The sequence below is a fragment of the Chiloscyllium punctatum genome, chromosome 6 (genome assembly GCF_047496795.1).
Source record: "Chiloscyllium punctatum isolate Juve2018m chromosome 6, sChiPun1.3, whole genome shotgun sequence".
Classification (NCBI taxonomy): domain Eukaryota; kingdom Metazoa; phylum Chordata; class Chondrichthyes; order Orectolobiformes; family Hemiscylliidae; genus Chiloscyllium; species Chiloscyllium punctatum.
The window spans coordinates 47,603,627-47,617,671 of NC_092744.1; the positions used below are offsets into that span (position 1 = coordinate 47,603,627).

Sequence of the window (14,045 nt, forward strand, 5' to 3'; positions counted from 1 at the left end):
GTAAGCATAATAGAGTGGTTTTAATTTTCATAACATAGACTGGGACTAACCATAGTGTTAAGGGTTTAGATGGAGAAGAATTTGTTAAGTTTTTACAAGAAAATTTTCTGATTCAATATGTGGATGTACCTACTAGAGAAGGCGCAAAACTTGACTTACTCTTGGGAAATAAGACAGGGCAGGTGACTGAGGTGTCAGTGGAGGAGCACTTTGAGGCCAGTGACCATAATTCTATTAGTTTTAAAATAGTGATGGAAAAGGATAGATCAGATCTAAAAGTTGAAGTTTTAAATTAGAGGAAGGCTAATTTTGCCAGTATGTGGCAAGAACTTTCAAAGCTGATTGGGGGCAGATGTTCACAGGTAAAGGGACGACTGGAAAATGGGAAGCCTTCAGAAATGAGATAACGAGAGTCCAGGGACAGTGTACTCCTGTTAGGGTGAAAGGAAAGGGTGGTATGTATAGGGAATGCTGGATGACTAAAGAAATTGAGGTTTTGGTTACGAAAAAGAAGGAAGCATATGTCAAGTATAGACAAGATAGATCAAATGAATCCTTAGAAGAGTATAAAGGAAGTAGGAGTATACTTAAGAGAGAAATCAGGAGGGCAAAAAGGGGACATGAGATAGCTTTGACAAATAGAGTTGAGAATCCAAAGGGTTTTGACAAACACATTAAGGACAAAAGGTTAACTAGGGAGAGAATAGGGCCCTCAAAGATCAGAGAAGAAAGTTAGGACTGCAGATGCTGGAGATTCCTGAAGAAGGGCTCATGCCTGAAACGTCGATTCTCCTGCTCCTTGGATGCTGCCTGACCTGCTGCGTTTTTCCAGCAACTCATTTTCAGCCCCTCAAAGATCAGCAAGGCGGCCTTTGTATGGAACTGCGGGAAATGGACGAGATACTAAACAAGTAATTTGCATCAGTGTTTACTGTGGAAAAGGACATGGACGATATAGAGTGTAGTGAAACAGGTGGTGATACCTTGAAAAATGTCCATATAACAGTGGAGGAATTCCATGATGTCTTGAAACGCATAAAAGTAGATAAATCCTCAGGACCTGATCAGGTGTACCCTAGAACTCCATGGGATGATAGGGAACTCATTGCTGGGCCCCTTGCTAAGATATTTGTATCGTTGACAGTCACAGGTGAGGTGCCAGAAGACTGGAGGTTGGCTAACGTGGTGCAACTGTTTACAAAGGGTGGTAAGGACAAGCCAGGGAACTATAGACCAGTGAGTCTGATGTTGGTGGTGGGCAGGTTCTTGGAGGGAATCCTGAGGGACAGGATGTACATGTATTTGGAAAGGCAAGGACTGATTAAGGATTGTCAACATGGCTTAGTGCATGGGAAATTATGTCTCACAAACTTGATTGAGTTCTTTGAAGAAGTAACAAAGAGAATTGATGAGGGCAGAACGGTAGATGTGATTTACATGGACTTCAGTAAGGTGTTCGACAAGGCTCCCCATGGGACACTGGTTAGCAAGGTTAGATCTCATGGAATACAGGTAGAACTAGCCATTTGGATTCAGAACTGGCTCAAAGGTAGAAGACAGAGGGTGGTGGTGGAGGGTTGCTTTTCAGAATGGAGGCCTGTGACCAGTGGAGAGCCACAAGGATTGGTGCTGAGTCCATTACTTTTCATCATTTATATAAATTATTTGGATGTGAGTATAAGAGGTAAAGTTAGTAAGTTTGCAGATGACATCAAAATTGGAGGTGTAGTTGACAGCAAAGAAGGTTACCTCAGATTACAACAGGATCTTGATCAGATGGGCCAATGGGCTGAGTAGCGGCAAATGGAGTTTAATTTAGATAAATGTGAGATGCTGCATTTTGGGAAAGCAGAGCTTAGTAGGACTTATACACATAATGGTAACATCCCTCATAGCTCCTTGAAAGTGGAGTCACAGGTAGATAGGATAGTGAAGAAGGCATTTGGTGTGCTTTCCTTTATTGGTCAGAGTATTGAGTACAGGAGTTAGGAGAAAGTGAGGACTGCAGATGCTAGAGTACCAGAGTTGAAAAATGTGGTGCTGGAAAAACACAGCAGGCCAGGTAGCATCCGAGGAGCAGGAGAATCGACGTTTCGGACACAAGCCCTTCTCCAAGCCCTTCTTCCTCATTCCTGAAGAAGGGCTTGTGCCCGAAACATCGATTCTCCTGCTCCTCGGATGCTGCCTGGCCTGCTGTGTTTTTCCAGCACCACATTTTTCAACTACAGGAGTTAGGAGGTCATGTTGAGGCTGTACAAGTCATTGGTTCGGTCACTTTTGGAATATTGCGTGTAATTCTAGTCTTCCTCTCGGAAGGATGTTGTGAAAGTTGAAAGGGTTCAGAAAAAACTTACAAGGATGTTGGCAGGGTTGGAGAATTTGAGCTATAGGGAGAGGTTGAATAGGCTGGGGCTGTATTCCCTGGAGCATCGGAGGCTGAGGGATGACGTTATAGAGGTTTATAAAATCATGAGGGGTATGGATAGGATAAAAACAAAGTCTCTTCCCTGGGGTGGGAGAGTCCAGAACTAAAGGGCATAGGTTTAGGGTGAGAGGGGAAAGATATAAAAGAGATCTGAGGGGCAACGTTTTCACGCAGAAAGTGGTACATCTGTGGAATGAGCTGCCAGAGGAAGTATTGGAGGTTAGTACAATTGCAACATTTAAAAGGCATCTGGATTGATATATGAATAGAAAGGATTTGGAGGGATATGGACCGTGTGCTGGCAGGTGGGACTAGATTGGGTTGGGATATCTGGTCAGCATGAATGGTTTGAACCAAAGTGTCTCTTTCCATGCTGTACATCTCTGTGACTCTAAATGACCTATCCTTGCTCTTTTTCCCCTCAGCTGTTACATTGATATATGCTCAAGTCAGGATACTATGTGCTTTGGAGAGGAATTTGTTTGATGGTAAAGTTTTCAGGGTTAGGAAATGCTGTCAAAGTAAGCTTTGTGAGTTATGGCAGAACATACCGCAACCACTGTGATCCAGTGATGAATATCAGTGGCAGAGGAGTTGATCAAATAGGCTGTTTTCTTCTGAATCGTTGAGTTTATTTCCTGTTGCTGCTACTTCAATCATCCAGGCAAATTGTGGGCATTCTATCACACTCCTCATTTGAGGTAGTTACGAGGTTTAGATGCATCATGAAATGAATCATTCAAAGCAGTATACCCGCTTCTGCCCTTCTCTTGTTACCACTATATTGATCTGATCAATCCATTTAGCTTTTTTGAGTAATGGTAATCCTCAAGATATTGATTATGTAGAAATTTGGCAATTGAGTAGTTGCTGCTGTATACCGTGGTTAATGGCTGACATTTTTTTTTGAAGGTGGTCATTTCTAGTATTTATGTGATATACATTACCTGCATTTGTCAGGTCAAGCCTGGATATATCCAGGATCATACTGTATTTGGCATGGGTTGCTTCATTTACAGAGCCATTGCGAATGGAGTTGAAAAAAAAAGTAGGAACAACAGCAAACAGCCCCATTGCTGACATTATCATGGAGGGGAGATCACTGATCAAGCAGCTGCAAGTGGTTAGGCTGAGGATCTGAGGTCTGTGAAGGAAAAACAAGTAAGAAAGAAATTAAGACCACACCTCCTGAATAATCTTCCTCATTCTTGAAATGTATTTTATTTTCAACATACCTTTCAACATACCTCCGATACTACTACTAACTCGATCTCAAGTATATTTATTGTTTAATACTGTTTTCGTTTTCCTCTCTGAGCAGTGATGCCTTCAGTTCAATCTTACAGTATTGAGGATTGGTCTGTAGGCATACTGTTTTGTTTTCGAGTACTGAGGAAAATTAGTCAGCTGTTATGATTTCAATAAGCGTAAAACCCCTCCAAGGGGCACTGGTCTATTGATTTTTACCCTCTCCCAGAAAAGAAATAGGCATATCCTAAGGTACATGGTGGATAAACTACATTTGAAGAATAAGGAGGACCATATCAAAGGTAACTAATCTTACTTTATATCTATTTTCAGCATCTTGAAGGTATAAAACAATAAAAAGGGTATTTTGTTAGTTTGCTTGCTAAAACTGACAATGATTATCATATATTATGAGTGAAGTATCCATATTAATTCTTATGAAGGCTTACATTTCAAAAACTATTCCAATAGTAGCATTTAAGTTAAACTCATTGATCATCTTGTTAGAAAATGATGATTTATTTTTCATGATTTGTAGTAAATTCAAGTAGCAGTTGAAAACTTTGCAATCATCTTAAGTGTAAAATGATGTCATCAAAATGTCAGTTACTCTGATTGGTAATCAATGGACATAGCTGTGTTATTCTGTGTGCAACTGCAATAAGTCAGCTTCCTAGAGATGCTCTCCTCCCCATGGGCTTTAGTGTGCTTCGTAGTCTCCAACATTGAACTGCCATTTCTGCATTGATGAATACATGAAATCAATCCTTTATTCTTTTGAAAATGGCAATTAAAAGCAATTATGTTATAAATTGATACAGAATTAATAAGCTGAAATCACACCAGACATGTCAATGGTGAATTGCCCATATTTTGGACTTCTTGAATATAGGAAAGTAGCTTGAGTACATTTTAACCTGAACAACAAGTACACATGACTGATGATGGGAAATGAGACAAAGGTATTGCAATAGGATGTAAATTTTGCTCATTAACTGCTTGTTAAATTCTGTGCTGCACATTGAAAGAAGTTTTGTTATCTTTTTTGAGGTTGTACTTTTATACATGTTCTAGCAGAAAAAACTTTGTGACCATGTGATTAAATATCATCATTTTATGAATTACCCAACAGCTTAAATAAAATTTATGGTCTCAGCTTGGCTTAGTGATAGCATTCTAACTCTTGAGTCAAACATTTGTGAGTTGAAGCCCCTTTCGAGGATCTGAACACATAAACAACACTTCTTCACAGCAAAAAAGGAATGTTGCATCTTTTGGAAGCATCATCTTTCAGATAGAACATGAAATCAAGTTTCCTTCTGTTCACCTGACCATAAAAAAGGCCTGAAGCGAATGCTCCAAATTACCTGCCCAGCAATTCACCTTTAACCAGCATTCCCGAAAAACAAATGATCTTGCTAATTGTGAGATAATCAGAACAACATAAATGCAAATTTGGCCAAAGATTTATCAATGTGATCAACCCAATGAGAAATTGTTTTTAAATGTAGAATGTAATACGGCTGGAATAATCTGATAGGAAATGATTCAACTGCCAGTACTTTATTCAAATACATTTTATGGTGTTAAATTAGTCACTTAGCTTTGATTTATTTTAAAATAATCTCCTCTTAACCTCTCATATCTAAGCAAGAAAGAAATATTTGAAATTATTTGTATTTTTAAAACCTAGGCTGTTCCAATGGGCTTTGCAGTCAATGAAGTGCTCCTGAATGTTGTAAAGTAGGAGAATCTGCGGTCAATTTGTGCTCAGCAAGCTTCCATAAACAACAAGATGATAATGGTCAGATATTTTGTTTCCATGGTGTTTTTTGAGGGATAATATATCTAGGATATCAATACTAATTCTTTTGCTAGTTTTCAAAATAGTGACATGGAATATGTTACATCCACTGAAAAGTTAAAAATCACACAACACCAGGTTATAGTCCAACAGGTTTAATTGGAAGCACTAGCTTTCGGAGCACCACTCCGAAAGCTAGTGCTTCCAATTAAACCAGTTGGACTATAACCTGGTGTTGTGTGATTTTTAACTTTGTACACCCCAGTCCAACACTAGCATCTCCAAATCATCCACTGAAAAGGTATAGGGGACTTTGATTTAAATTAATATCTGAAAGATGGCACATTTAACAGTGTAGTTTTTCACTGGAGTGTTAATCTAGATTCTTTTGCTTTAGTACCTGGAGTAGTAACACCAGCTTAACATAGGTTAACACCTCAGCTAAAATGATGAAGAGCAGGTTTTTGGACAAACATTTGTAACCTACTGCATCATTTTAAAGCCCAGAACATTTATCAGAAAAATACAGTAATCCTTCTGATCACTTAGAGATCTTATTCACTGGTTACATCAATCATAAGGAAGCAATAAGGTTTGATTGTAATTTTCTTTAAGTGATCTCAAGCTGGACACTGTCCAGTGTGGGAAGAATTAGTCAAGAGACCCAGTTTTAATCACGTTCTGCAGAATATGGATAAGAACAGGATCACAATTTATCTGTGGTCAAATGGCCTGTAAATATACACTCACAAACCCGGAATCTTCCAATTTGTACTAAGATAATTGCTCGGGATAAAGAAGACAGTAAAACATAACAACAATCTTTCTGTCAGGCTTGTGTTTGGTCAAAAAGCCTGAAGATATGTATGTTGGTGATGATTCTTCCTGTCATCAACTTGGTTCTGGTTGGAATGGATTACTAGGCTTATTTTAAAGTGGTGCTATTCAGAGCATGCATGCCATTACGTATTTTCTGTAATCATAAATGGTATGCAGAAACTCTCAAATTTAGCATTCTTCCAGTTTATCCATATTAAATTCTGATGAGATACCACTTGGATTGAGCACTTTTATTTGCAAATTTTATATCTTCCTTCATTTGAAGGGATATTTAATTGAAAATTGTGCTGTCAGTTACGCAAATTGTAAACTGTTCTTGTTAATAACAGAACAAAGGTCAAAGCTTTGCACTTGCTAAATATTCTAATCAGAATAAAATAAAAAGAGGATTGCTATGAACTATTTTAACAAATTGTGCACTTGTTAAATATTTGACTAACAATTATCTTAATTTTGCAGAGAGGCAACAGAGCTCACAAAGAGAAGACCAAGGAAAGAAGGGAATGAATTTAAAATTGTGCCAAATCGTCGCAATCTCCATGGAGTTCAAAATACACTAGGTATCTACTACTTTCTGTTTCCAAACATGTTAAATATTTGCAATATAGAAATATATAGCAACAAGATAAATAATTTTAGTCATGTTCAGTACAATCCAAGAACTCCCTTTTTGTTCAAATATCTTTTGCATCCACTTGAGAAGGTAGATAGGAATTAGGTTTAATGTTTCATCTGAAAGATAGCACTTCTCAGTATCCCCTTAAAGCTGCACTGAAGTGTTAGCCTAGATTATGTACTCAAATCCCTGGAGTATGATTTAAATCCTTTACCTTCTGATTTTGATGGAAGTGCTACCATAAGGATGTGGCAGATACCTAATACTTGCATAATTCAGTTGACAAAGCTATAGATTTTAATTTGATATTTTTGAAGGCAGCATCATGAAAATTTTGGTTTCTTTTAATATTAATTGCAAATGTGAACAATAAATTACTGCTTGAATCCCATTTTGTGCAAAGTTCCTATCACCAGTTTGGGTATAGACCAAGAATTGAGAGAGAAATAATTGATTGTGAAATTTTCCATTTCCTAAAGAAATTAGGGAACAATAAAATTACATTTGTAAAACACACTTCTTTTGAATCCCCCTATTTTCCATGCCCAATTAACTTACCTTTTCTCTTGCTCACTTAATGATTGCTACATTGATTTCCAATACTCTAGGACTTCACACGAGTAGATATTTTTCATGCGATCCTGGACAAAAGATGTCTGCAGGTCTCTGATAATAGGAATGGGGAGCCCAATCCTGTTTTCACCTACAATCAAGTAGTTTTTAAAGGAAAAAGTCATTTCTTAACTGTCGAGCAGGAATTGAGGCTTTTTTCTACATCCCCCCTTCAGTTCCAAAATGAGGTCTGATAAATAAATTCTAGTAACCTACTGAGGTAAAATTAGCCAACTCAGCATGTGTCATTGAATATTACCTTTATATCTTCCTGTTATTGTAATGGCACGGTGGCTCAATGGTTAGCACTGCTACCTCACAGCGCCAGAGATCTGGGTTTGACTCTACGCTTGGGGGACTGTCTGCTTGGAGCTTGCACGTTTTCCCTGTGTCTGTGTGGATCCCCTCTGGGTACTCTGGTTTCTTCCCACAGTCCAATGATGGTTAGGTTAAGTGGATTGGCCATGGGAAATGCATGGCTACAGGAATAGGGTAGTGGGGTGGGTCTGAGTGGAATGCTGTTTGGAGGCTCAGTGTGGGCTGAATGGCCTGCTTCCACACTGTAGGAATTTTATGATTAAGGCTAGTCTTGAATACATTCTGATTATGAAATCATAAGATGTAGGAACAGAAGTAGGTCATGACTAATCTGATAATTCTCAAATCCACTTTCCTGCTTTTTCTCTACAACCCTTGATTCCCTTGCTGATTAAAAATCCGTCTCAGCCTTGAATATACATAACAACCCAGCCGTGACACCACTCTGGAATTTCAGGTTCACTACCCTCTTTCAGAGAAGAAATGTATTAAATTCTGCCAATTCTTAGGAAGGAGAGGAATTTATATTATACTCCTGATAAAGTTACCTAACATCGGATTATAATTAGAATTGCTTGATTATACAAATTAAGCAGACCATTTGGACTAACTGTTTATGCCTATGTTTATGTTCTATATGAGGCTCCTCTGCACTTAACTGTTATTAGCATACTTTTTTCCTCAAATGGCAATGGCTAGCACAAGGGGACATAGCTTTAAATTGAGGGGTGATAGCTATAGGACAGATGTTAGAGGTAGTTTCTTTACTCAGAGTACTAGGGGTGTGGAACGCACTGCTTGCAACAGTAATAGACTCGCCAACTTTAAGGGCATTTAAATGGTCATTGGATAGGCATATGGATAAAAATCAATAGTATAGGTTAGATGGGCTTCAGATTGGTTTCACAGGTCAGCGCAACATCGAGGGCCGAAAGGCCTGTACTGTGCTGTAATGTTCTATGTTCTATATGTACCTTTTATTGCTTCTTTACAAGCTTATTTATTTTTCTCCTTCAAAATATATTTTTCCTATCATTGGGTCTTATGAATTTTGTCACTTCGATTTGTCGTTGTACTTACTTCAATCCATGTCATGGAGTGGTTTTTTATTCCATGTGTCAAGCCATTATTTATACTGAAACCAGTCAGTTTGGGTCAAAATTGCTATATTGGAATAACTTCTGTAATGTTGACAGATCTATACCATTGATGCCAGTTTGATAGGGGGGATTAGGACATTATTTAAAGATAGTGGTCTTTTTATTAAATAAGGAAGTCTCATGCAAGTAAATTTAATCTCTAGTTGTTTAGTATTAGCACGAGGCTTGGAATTTGACCTTCATTACAAGTTTGTGATGAGATATTTTGATCTATTGCAAGGTATCTCATGGAAAAGATGCATAATTGTTTGAAAGGATTGGAGATCTGCAATGATTCAAAATATGCTGTTATTTGATGCAAATAGAAACTTTACTATGCTAGTGGGCTTCATACCACCTAAATCTGTTTCAAAATCTGGACCTGCAAACTTGTTAAATTTGTTAATGACATTAAAGTGGAGAAGCAATAGAAACAAAAGACACAACAATGGATTTGAAAAAGGACATGAATCGTCAATGTAATTCCGGTTTTAAAGATGGGTCACTGGACCCAAAATGTTAAGTTTGCTTTTCAGCAGTTTTTGTTTGTGAATATAATTTGGAAGTCTGGCGATAAATTATATATCTATCAAAGCTAACTTTAAAATTTTATGTATTTAAAAAAAATGGATATAAAAAAATGGTAAATAATATGAATTTTTGCAGAGACATAGATTCAAATTTGAGCATAGTAGCAGATATGTCACAAAGGCCCAACGTGAACACATATTGTGTTCAGTTTTGATAACTGCATCATACTTCCACAAAAAAACTTATAAAAGGGGTTATGTAACAATTAGCTAGTTTTTTTCACAACTGTTAATAGAAATAGAACAAATTAAATAATCTTAAACTCTTTAATTCTAGAACATACGTTGTTGGAGGCACTTTGTCACATATTTCTCCAAATTATTGAAGCTCAATTTATGTTATCCTATCATCATGTAGGTCCTTACTCTAATCCACGCTCCCGTCAGCGGATTCCACGTGACCTAGCAATGTGTGTGACACCAAGTGGACAGTTCTACTGTTCAATGTGTAATATTGGTGCAAGTGAGGAACAAGAATTTCGGCTTCATCTTGAAAGCAAACTGCATAAGAGCAAGGTGTCAGAGCAACGATACCGCAATGAGATGGAAAATCTTGGCTATGCATGAAGCCTTGGAAATAAGTGCATCTTGAAACTTTATGAGATGGTTATAATTGTTGATTACACATTCACAATTTCTGTATAGAAAATGTAAAGACTTGATCATTAAGAAAAAGAATCATCGAATCCATTTTTTAATTGTACAGAGGTTTATTGTTAATTGTCAAAATGTACTTTGTATTCTCTTAACATTTTAATTTAATGTTTAATGCTAATTTGTGTCTCGAAAACTTCCATCTGTTGCTAAGATTTATCCCTTAAAGGGATGTTTGTGAATCTGGTCACATGCTGCTTCTACAGATGGTTTGGTAGCATTTAAGTGATGTAATATTTGTTTTGCTCATGGAATATTTTCTAAAAAAATGTTCAGCTTTCTTGGAATTTTAATGTAATTTTAAGCATTCTCTTTAATATTTGATTTCCTTTTGATTTGCAGCTTATAATGATCCTCTGCAATTGATTCAAAAGGTGGTATACAAATAAATGTTCAACACTGAATCATTCATGTATTGTTGAATGATCTTTGTATAGAGAGTTTCACCATTGGTTTTCCTGTGGAAAAGGTAGATATGAAAAGTGCAATAATACGTTAATACCTGTTGTTCTGTTTTCTTTAATTCATTGTTGAAAATTTTGTTTGAAATGTGTTAATGACACTATTGTGGAGTGATGCAAACTTTGAAGAGTTGATAAGCTTGATGATATGATGTTGATAAATTAACAAAGTTGAAGAATCCCAGAATTTATGTTATTATATTAGCATATAAAATGTATACAATTGAGCTTTATCACAATTGGACTCAGTAATTTAGCCACCAGCTGCATTATTAGCATGCATGCACTACTAAACAGTCACCATCAGAAAAATTAAAGAATATTGTCGTTGTTCTTATGAACCTTGAAACTACCTGGTCTTATTTAAAAGGATCCTAATAATAATGTGTTCCTTTTAAGACTGATTTCACTATACCAAATCTGATAAAGTCCACTGAAGGCTAACTTTAAAAATAAATAGTGAAGGCAATTATGGAAAAGGTATATATGCTATCCTTTAGTGAGCCAGTCAGTTTAATATCAGCAATTAGTGGATAAAATTCTTTCCAAACCTAAGATAGATGAGTGACTGAGTTTGTGCCAGAGTTTTGAGAAAGGTAAGTTTGTGAATTACATTATGGAAAATAAAGCTAGTAAAGCTACGATAAAATAATAATGAGTGAAAATGTGAATTGTGTGAGATATGCTGCAAAGTTTACATTTTATTGATGAAAAATGAATATTTTCATTAATTCAAAGCAACCTTTTTGTATTCTGACCTCCTCGCCCCTTTCACCAGTTACCAAGGCTTCAAGAAAAAAACAATGTCCACCTTTTAATAGAACCAACATTTATGCATGAATGTTCTTTCTCAAATTATAGTTCACTTTTTTGTCATTTACTATCGCTGTATTTTTTTACAAAAAAAAGGTTAAAAGATTTAAGTCACCATCCCACGGCATTTTTTTTCACTGGTTAAAATTTGCTGAATTTTCCAAACATTGTCATATTTTTCTCTACATGAAAATTAATCTGTTTTAATGCCTTAAGTTTCAAAAGATAGTCAAATTGTGCCTTTGAGGCTTACATAATGATATTGATACGAAAAAGAAATTACATTTATAAATCAATCTGTGTCCACTGCATTAGTGTATTTATTTGGACTGTGGGTTGACTGTGGATACAATCCGCAGGCTAACATTTCCATTTCAAACATGGATTCACTTCTGGTCTTATTTCTAATATTCTGCCTCACTAATAATTTCTGTTCAACAAGAACAGTTACAAAATGCCACACAGAAAGGACGTAAAAATAAATTTATACAGTGACATTTTGATGACAGTTTGATTTATAAGATATATATATTTCACAAAAACATTTTTTCTTAATTTATTACCACATACATCACAGAAATAAGAAATTTAATTTAGAAGAATAAAATAAAACAGAAAATGCAGAAAATAGAAGACCAAACAACAACTGTAGATAGAGAAACAGAATTAACCTTTCATCAAAATTAGAAATATTTAAAGATTTAAAATACTGAACAATTCCTGAATCATCTCCAACAGACTTTTTGTAATGACTCGTGTCCATGCATGTGCAGGTAACATCTCTTCCTGTTCCATCCTCTCCACGGCCCATGCCCCCACTGTTCACAATGCAGATTGCATGACTGCATTGCAGAACACATTTGTTCACAAGCTTCTTGTCACCTGCCATTTTAATTCTCTGCTCCACCATACACTGACTGTTGCTCCTTACTGTTTGAGTGAATTCAATGTAAGCTTGAGGAACAGCAACTACACTTACAATTAGGAATTTTACGGTGTTCTGGTTTTAACATTGAATTCAACAATTACGTTGATTCATACAGTACAGAAACAGGCCCTTTGGCCCAACTCATCTATGCTGACCAGATTTTCTGACTGAACTGAGTCCCATTTGCCTGCATTTGGCCCATATCTAAACCTGTCTAAACCTTTTCTATCAATGTACCTGTACAAAGTCTTTTAAATGCTGTAATTGTACCCTCCTCCACCACTTCCTCTGGTAAGCTCATTCCATATATACGCCATCCGCTGTGTGAAAAAGTTGCCCCTTAGGTCCCTTTTAAATCTTTCCCTCTCACCTTAAATCTATGCCCTCTAGTTTTGGATTCCCCAACTCTGGGGAAAAGACCTTGGCTATTCACCCAATCTACGCCCCTCATAATTTTATAAACCTCTATATGGTCACTCCCCAGCCTCCTACGCCACAAGGAAAAAGTCCAGCCTCTCCTAGAACTACTACTTCTGCCCTATTTTGTTTCCTTTTGGATGACAAAATAATTCTGTTTGCCATTCACATCTCATTCTGACTCATCTTTTGTTTCTTGTTCCGTTATTATTTTTCTTTTGCCTTGCATCATCATCATCCCTTTTATCATTTAATCTCCTGCCTTTCATGTTTTAGAGATGTCATTCCCCCACTCTCCCTTTGTGCTTTTACTTTCTTAGCTAAAACCTGTGTTTTCCAGTTCTGATACATGGTCATTGATCTGAAATAAATACTGTTAGTCTTTCTCTACACATACAACTGATCTTCAGAATGTTTACAGCATTTCCTGTTTTAATTTTCAATTTCCAGCATTTATAGTATTTTTATTTTGAAAGGATGGATTGCTGAAAGTACCTTTGAATTTCTTTTATTTGACAATTTTACAATATTCTTCTATAAAACTTACTTTATGGAATAAAATAATTTCTAGTTCTTTTAGTAGCATTTACTTGTGGTTCTATTTTGTCCTAATGTATGAATGCCAAAACAATCTGTGTAACTAAAGCAAAACTTTTAAACCTAAGTGGTCATTCACTATTTTTCCTCAAATTACTGCATAAGCGTACCCTTCTCTAAGAAAATATGTGTAAGTCCAGAATCTTTAGGCATTCATGCATATATGTATTCAGCCTAGACTAATTGTATTAGGACATAGAACAGTACAGCACAGTACAGGCCCTTCTGCCCTTGATGTTGTGCCAACCTTTTATCCTACTCCAAGATCAGACTAACCTACATACCTTTCACTGTACGATTTTCCATGTGCCTATCCAAGAGTTGCTTAAATGTCCCTAATGTATCTGACTCTACTACCACTGCTGGAAGTGCATTCTATGCATCCACCACTGTCTGTGTAAAGAACCTACTACAGACAATACATACTTTCCTTAATCCTGTCTAGACAGGAACAATCTCATTTGATGGAGTATATGGTCAATTCAATCAAAACTTCTTCACTCCAGCCTACAGTTCTAATTCTATATCCAACCTGTATTCAAATTATTTTTAAGGGAATCATTGTCACTGCTTCAACTTACAT

At 36.5% G+C, this 14,045-nt stretch overlaps 1 protein-coding gene across 2 annotated transcripts in view; it reads left to right on the plus strand.

Annotated features, from left to right (window-relative positions):
- The window catches only part of zmat3 (zinc finger, matrin-type 3), a 41,682-nt gene extending 29,870 nt beyond the window's left edge, over positions 1-11,812 (plus strand). For both annotated transcript variants that reach the window (XM_072572581.1, XM_072572582.1), the window contains 2 exons: positions 6,777-6,877; positions 9,951-11,812. In XM_072572581.1, coding sequence (XP_072428682.1) covers positions 6,777-6,877; positions 9,951-10,159 — 310 coding nt within the window. In that variant the 3' untranslated portion in view covers positions 10,160-11,812. The remainder of the gene's footprint in view (positions 1-6,776; positions 6,878-9,950) is intronic.
- Positions 11,813-14,045: the final 2,233 nt, after the last annotated feature.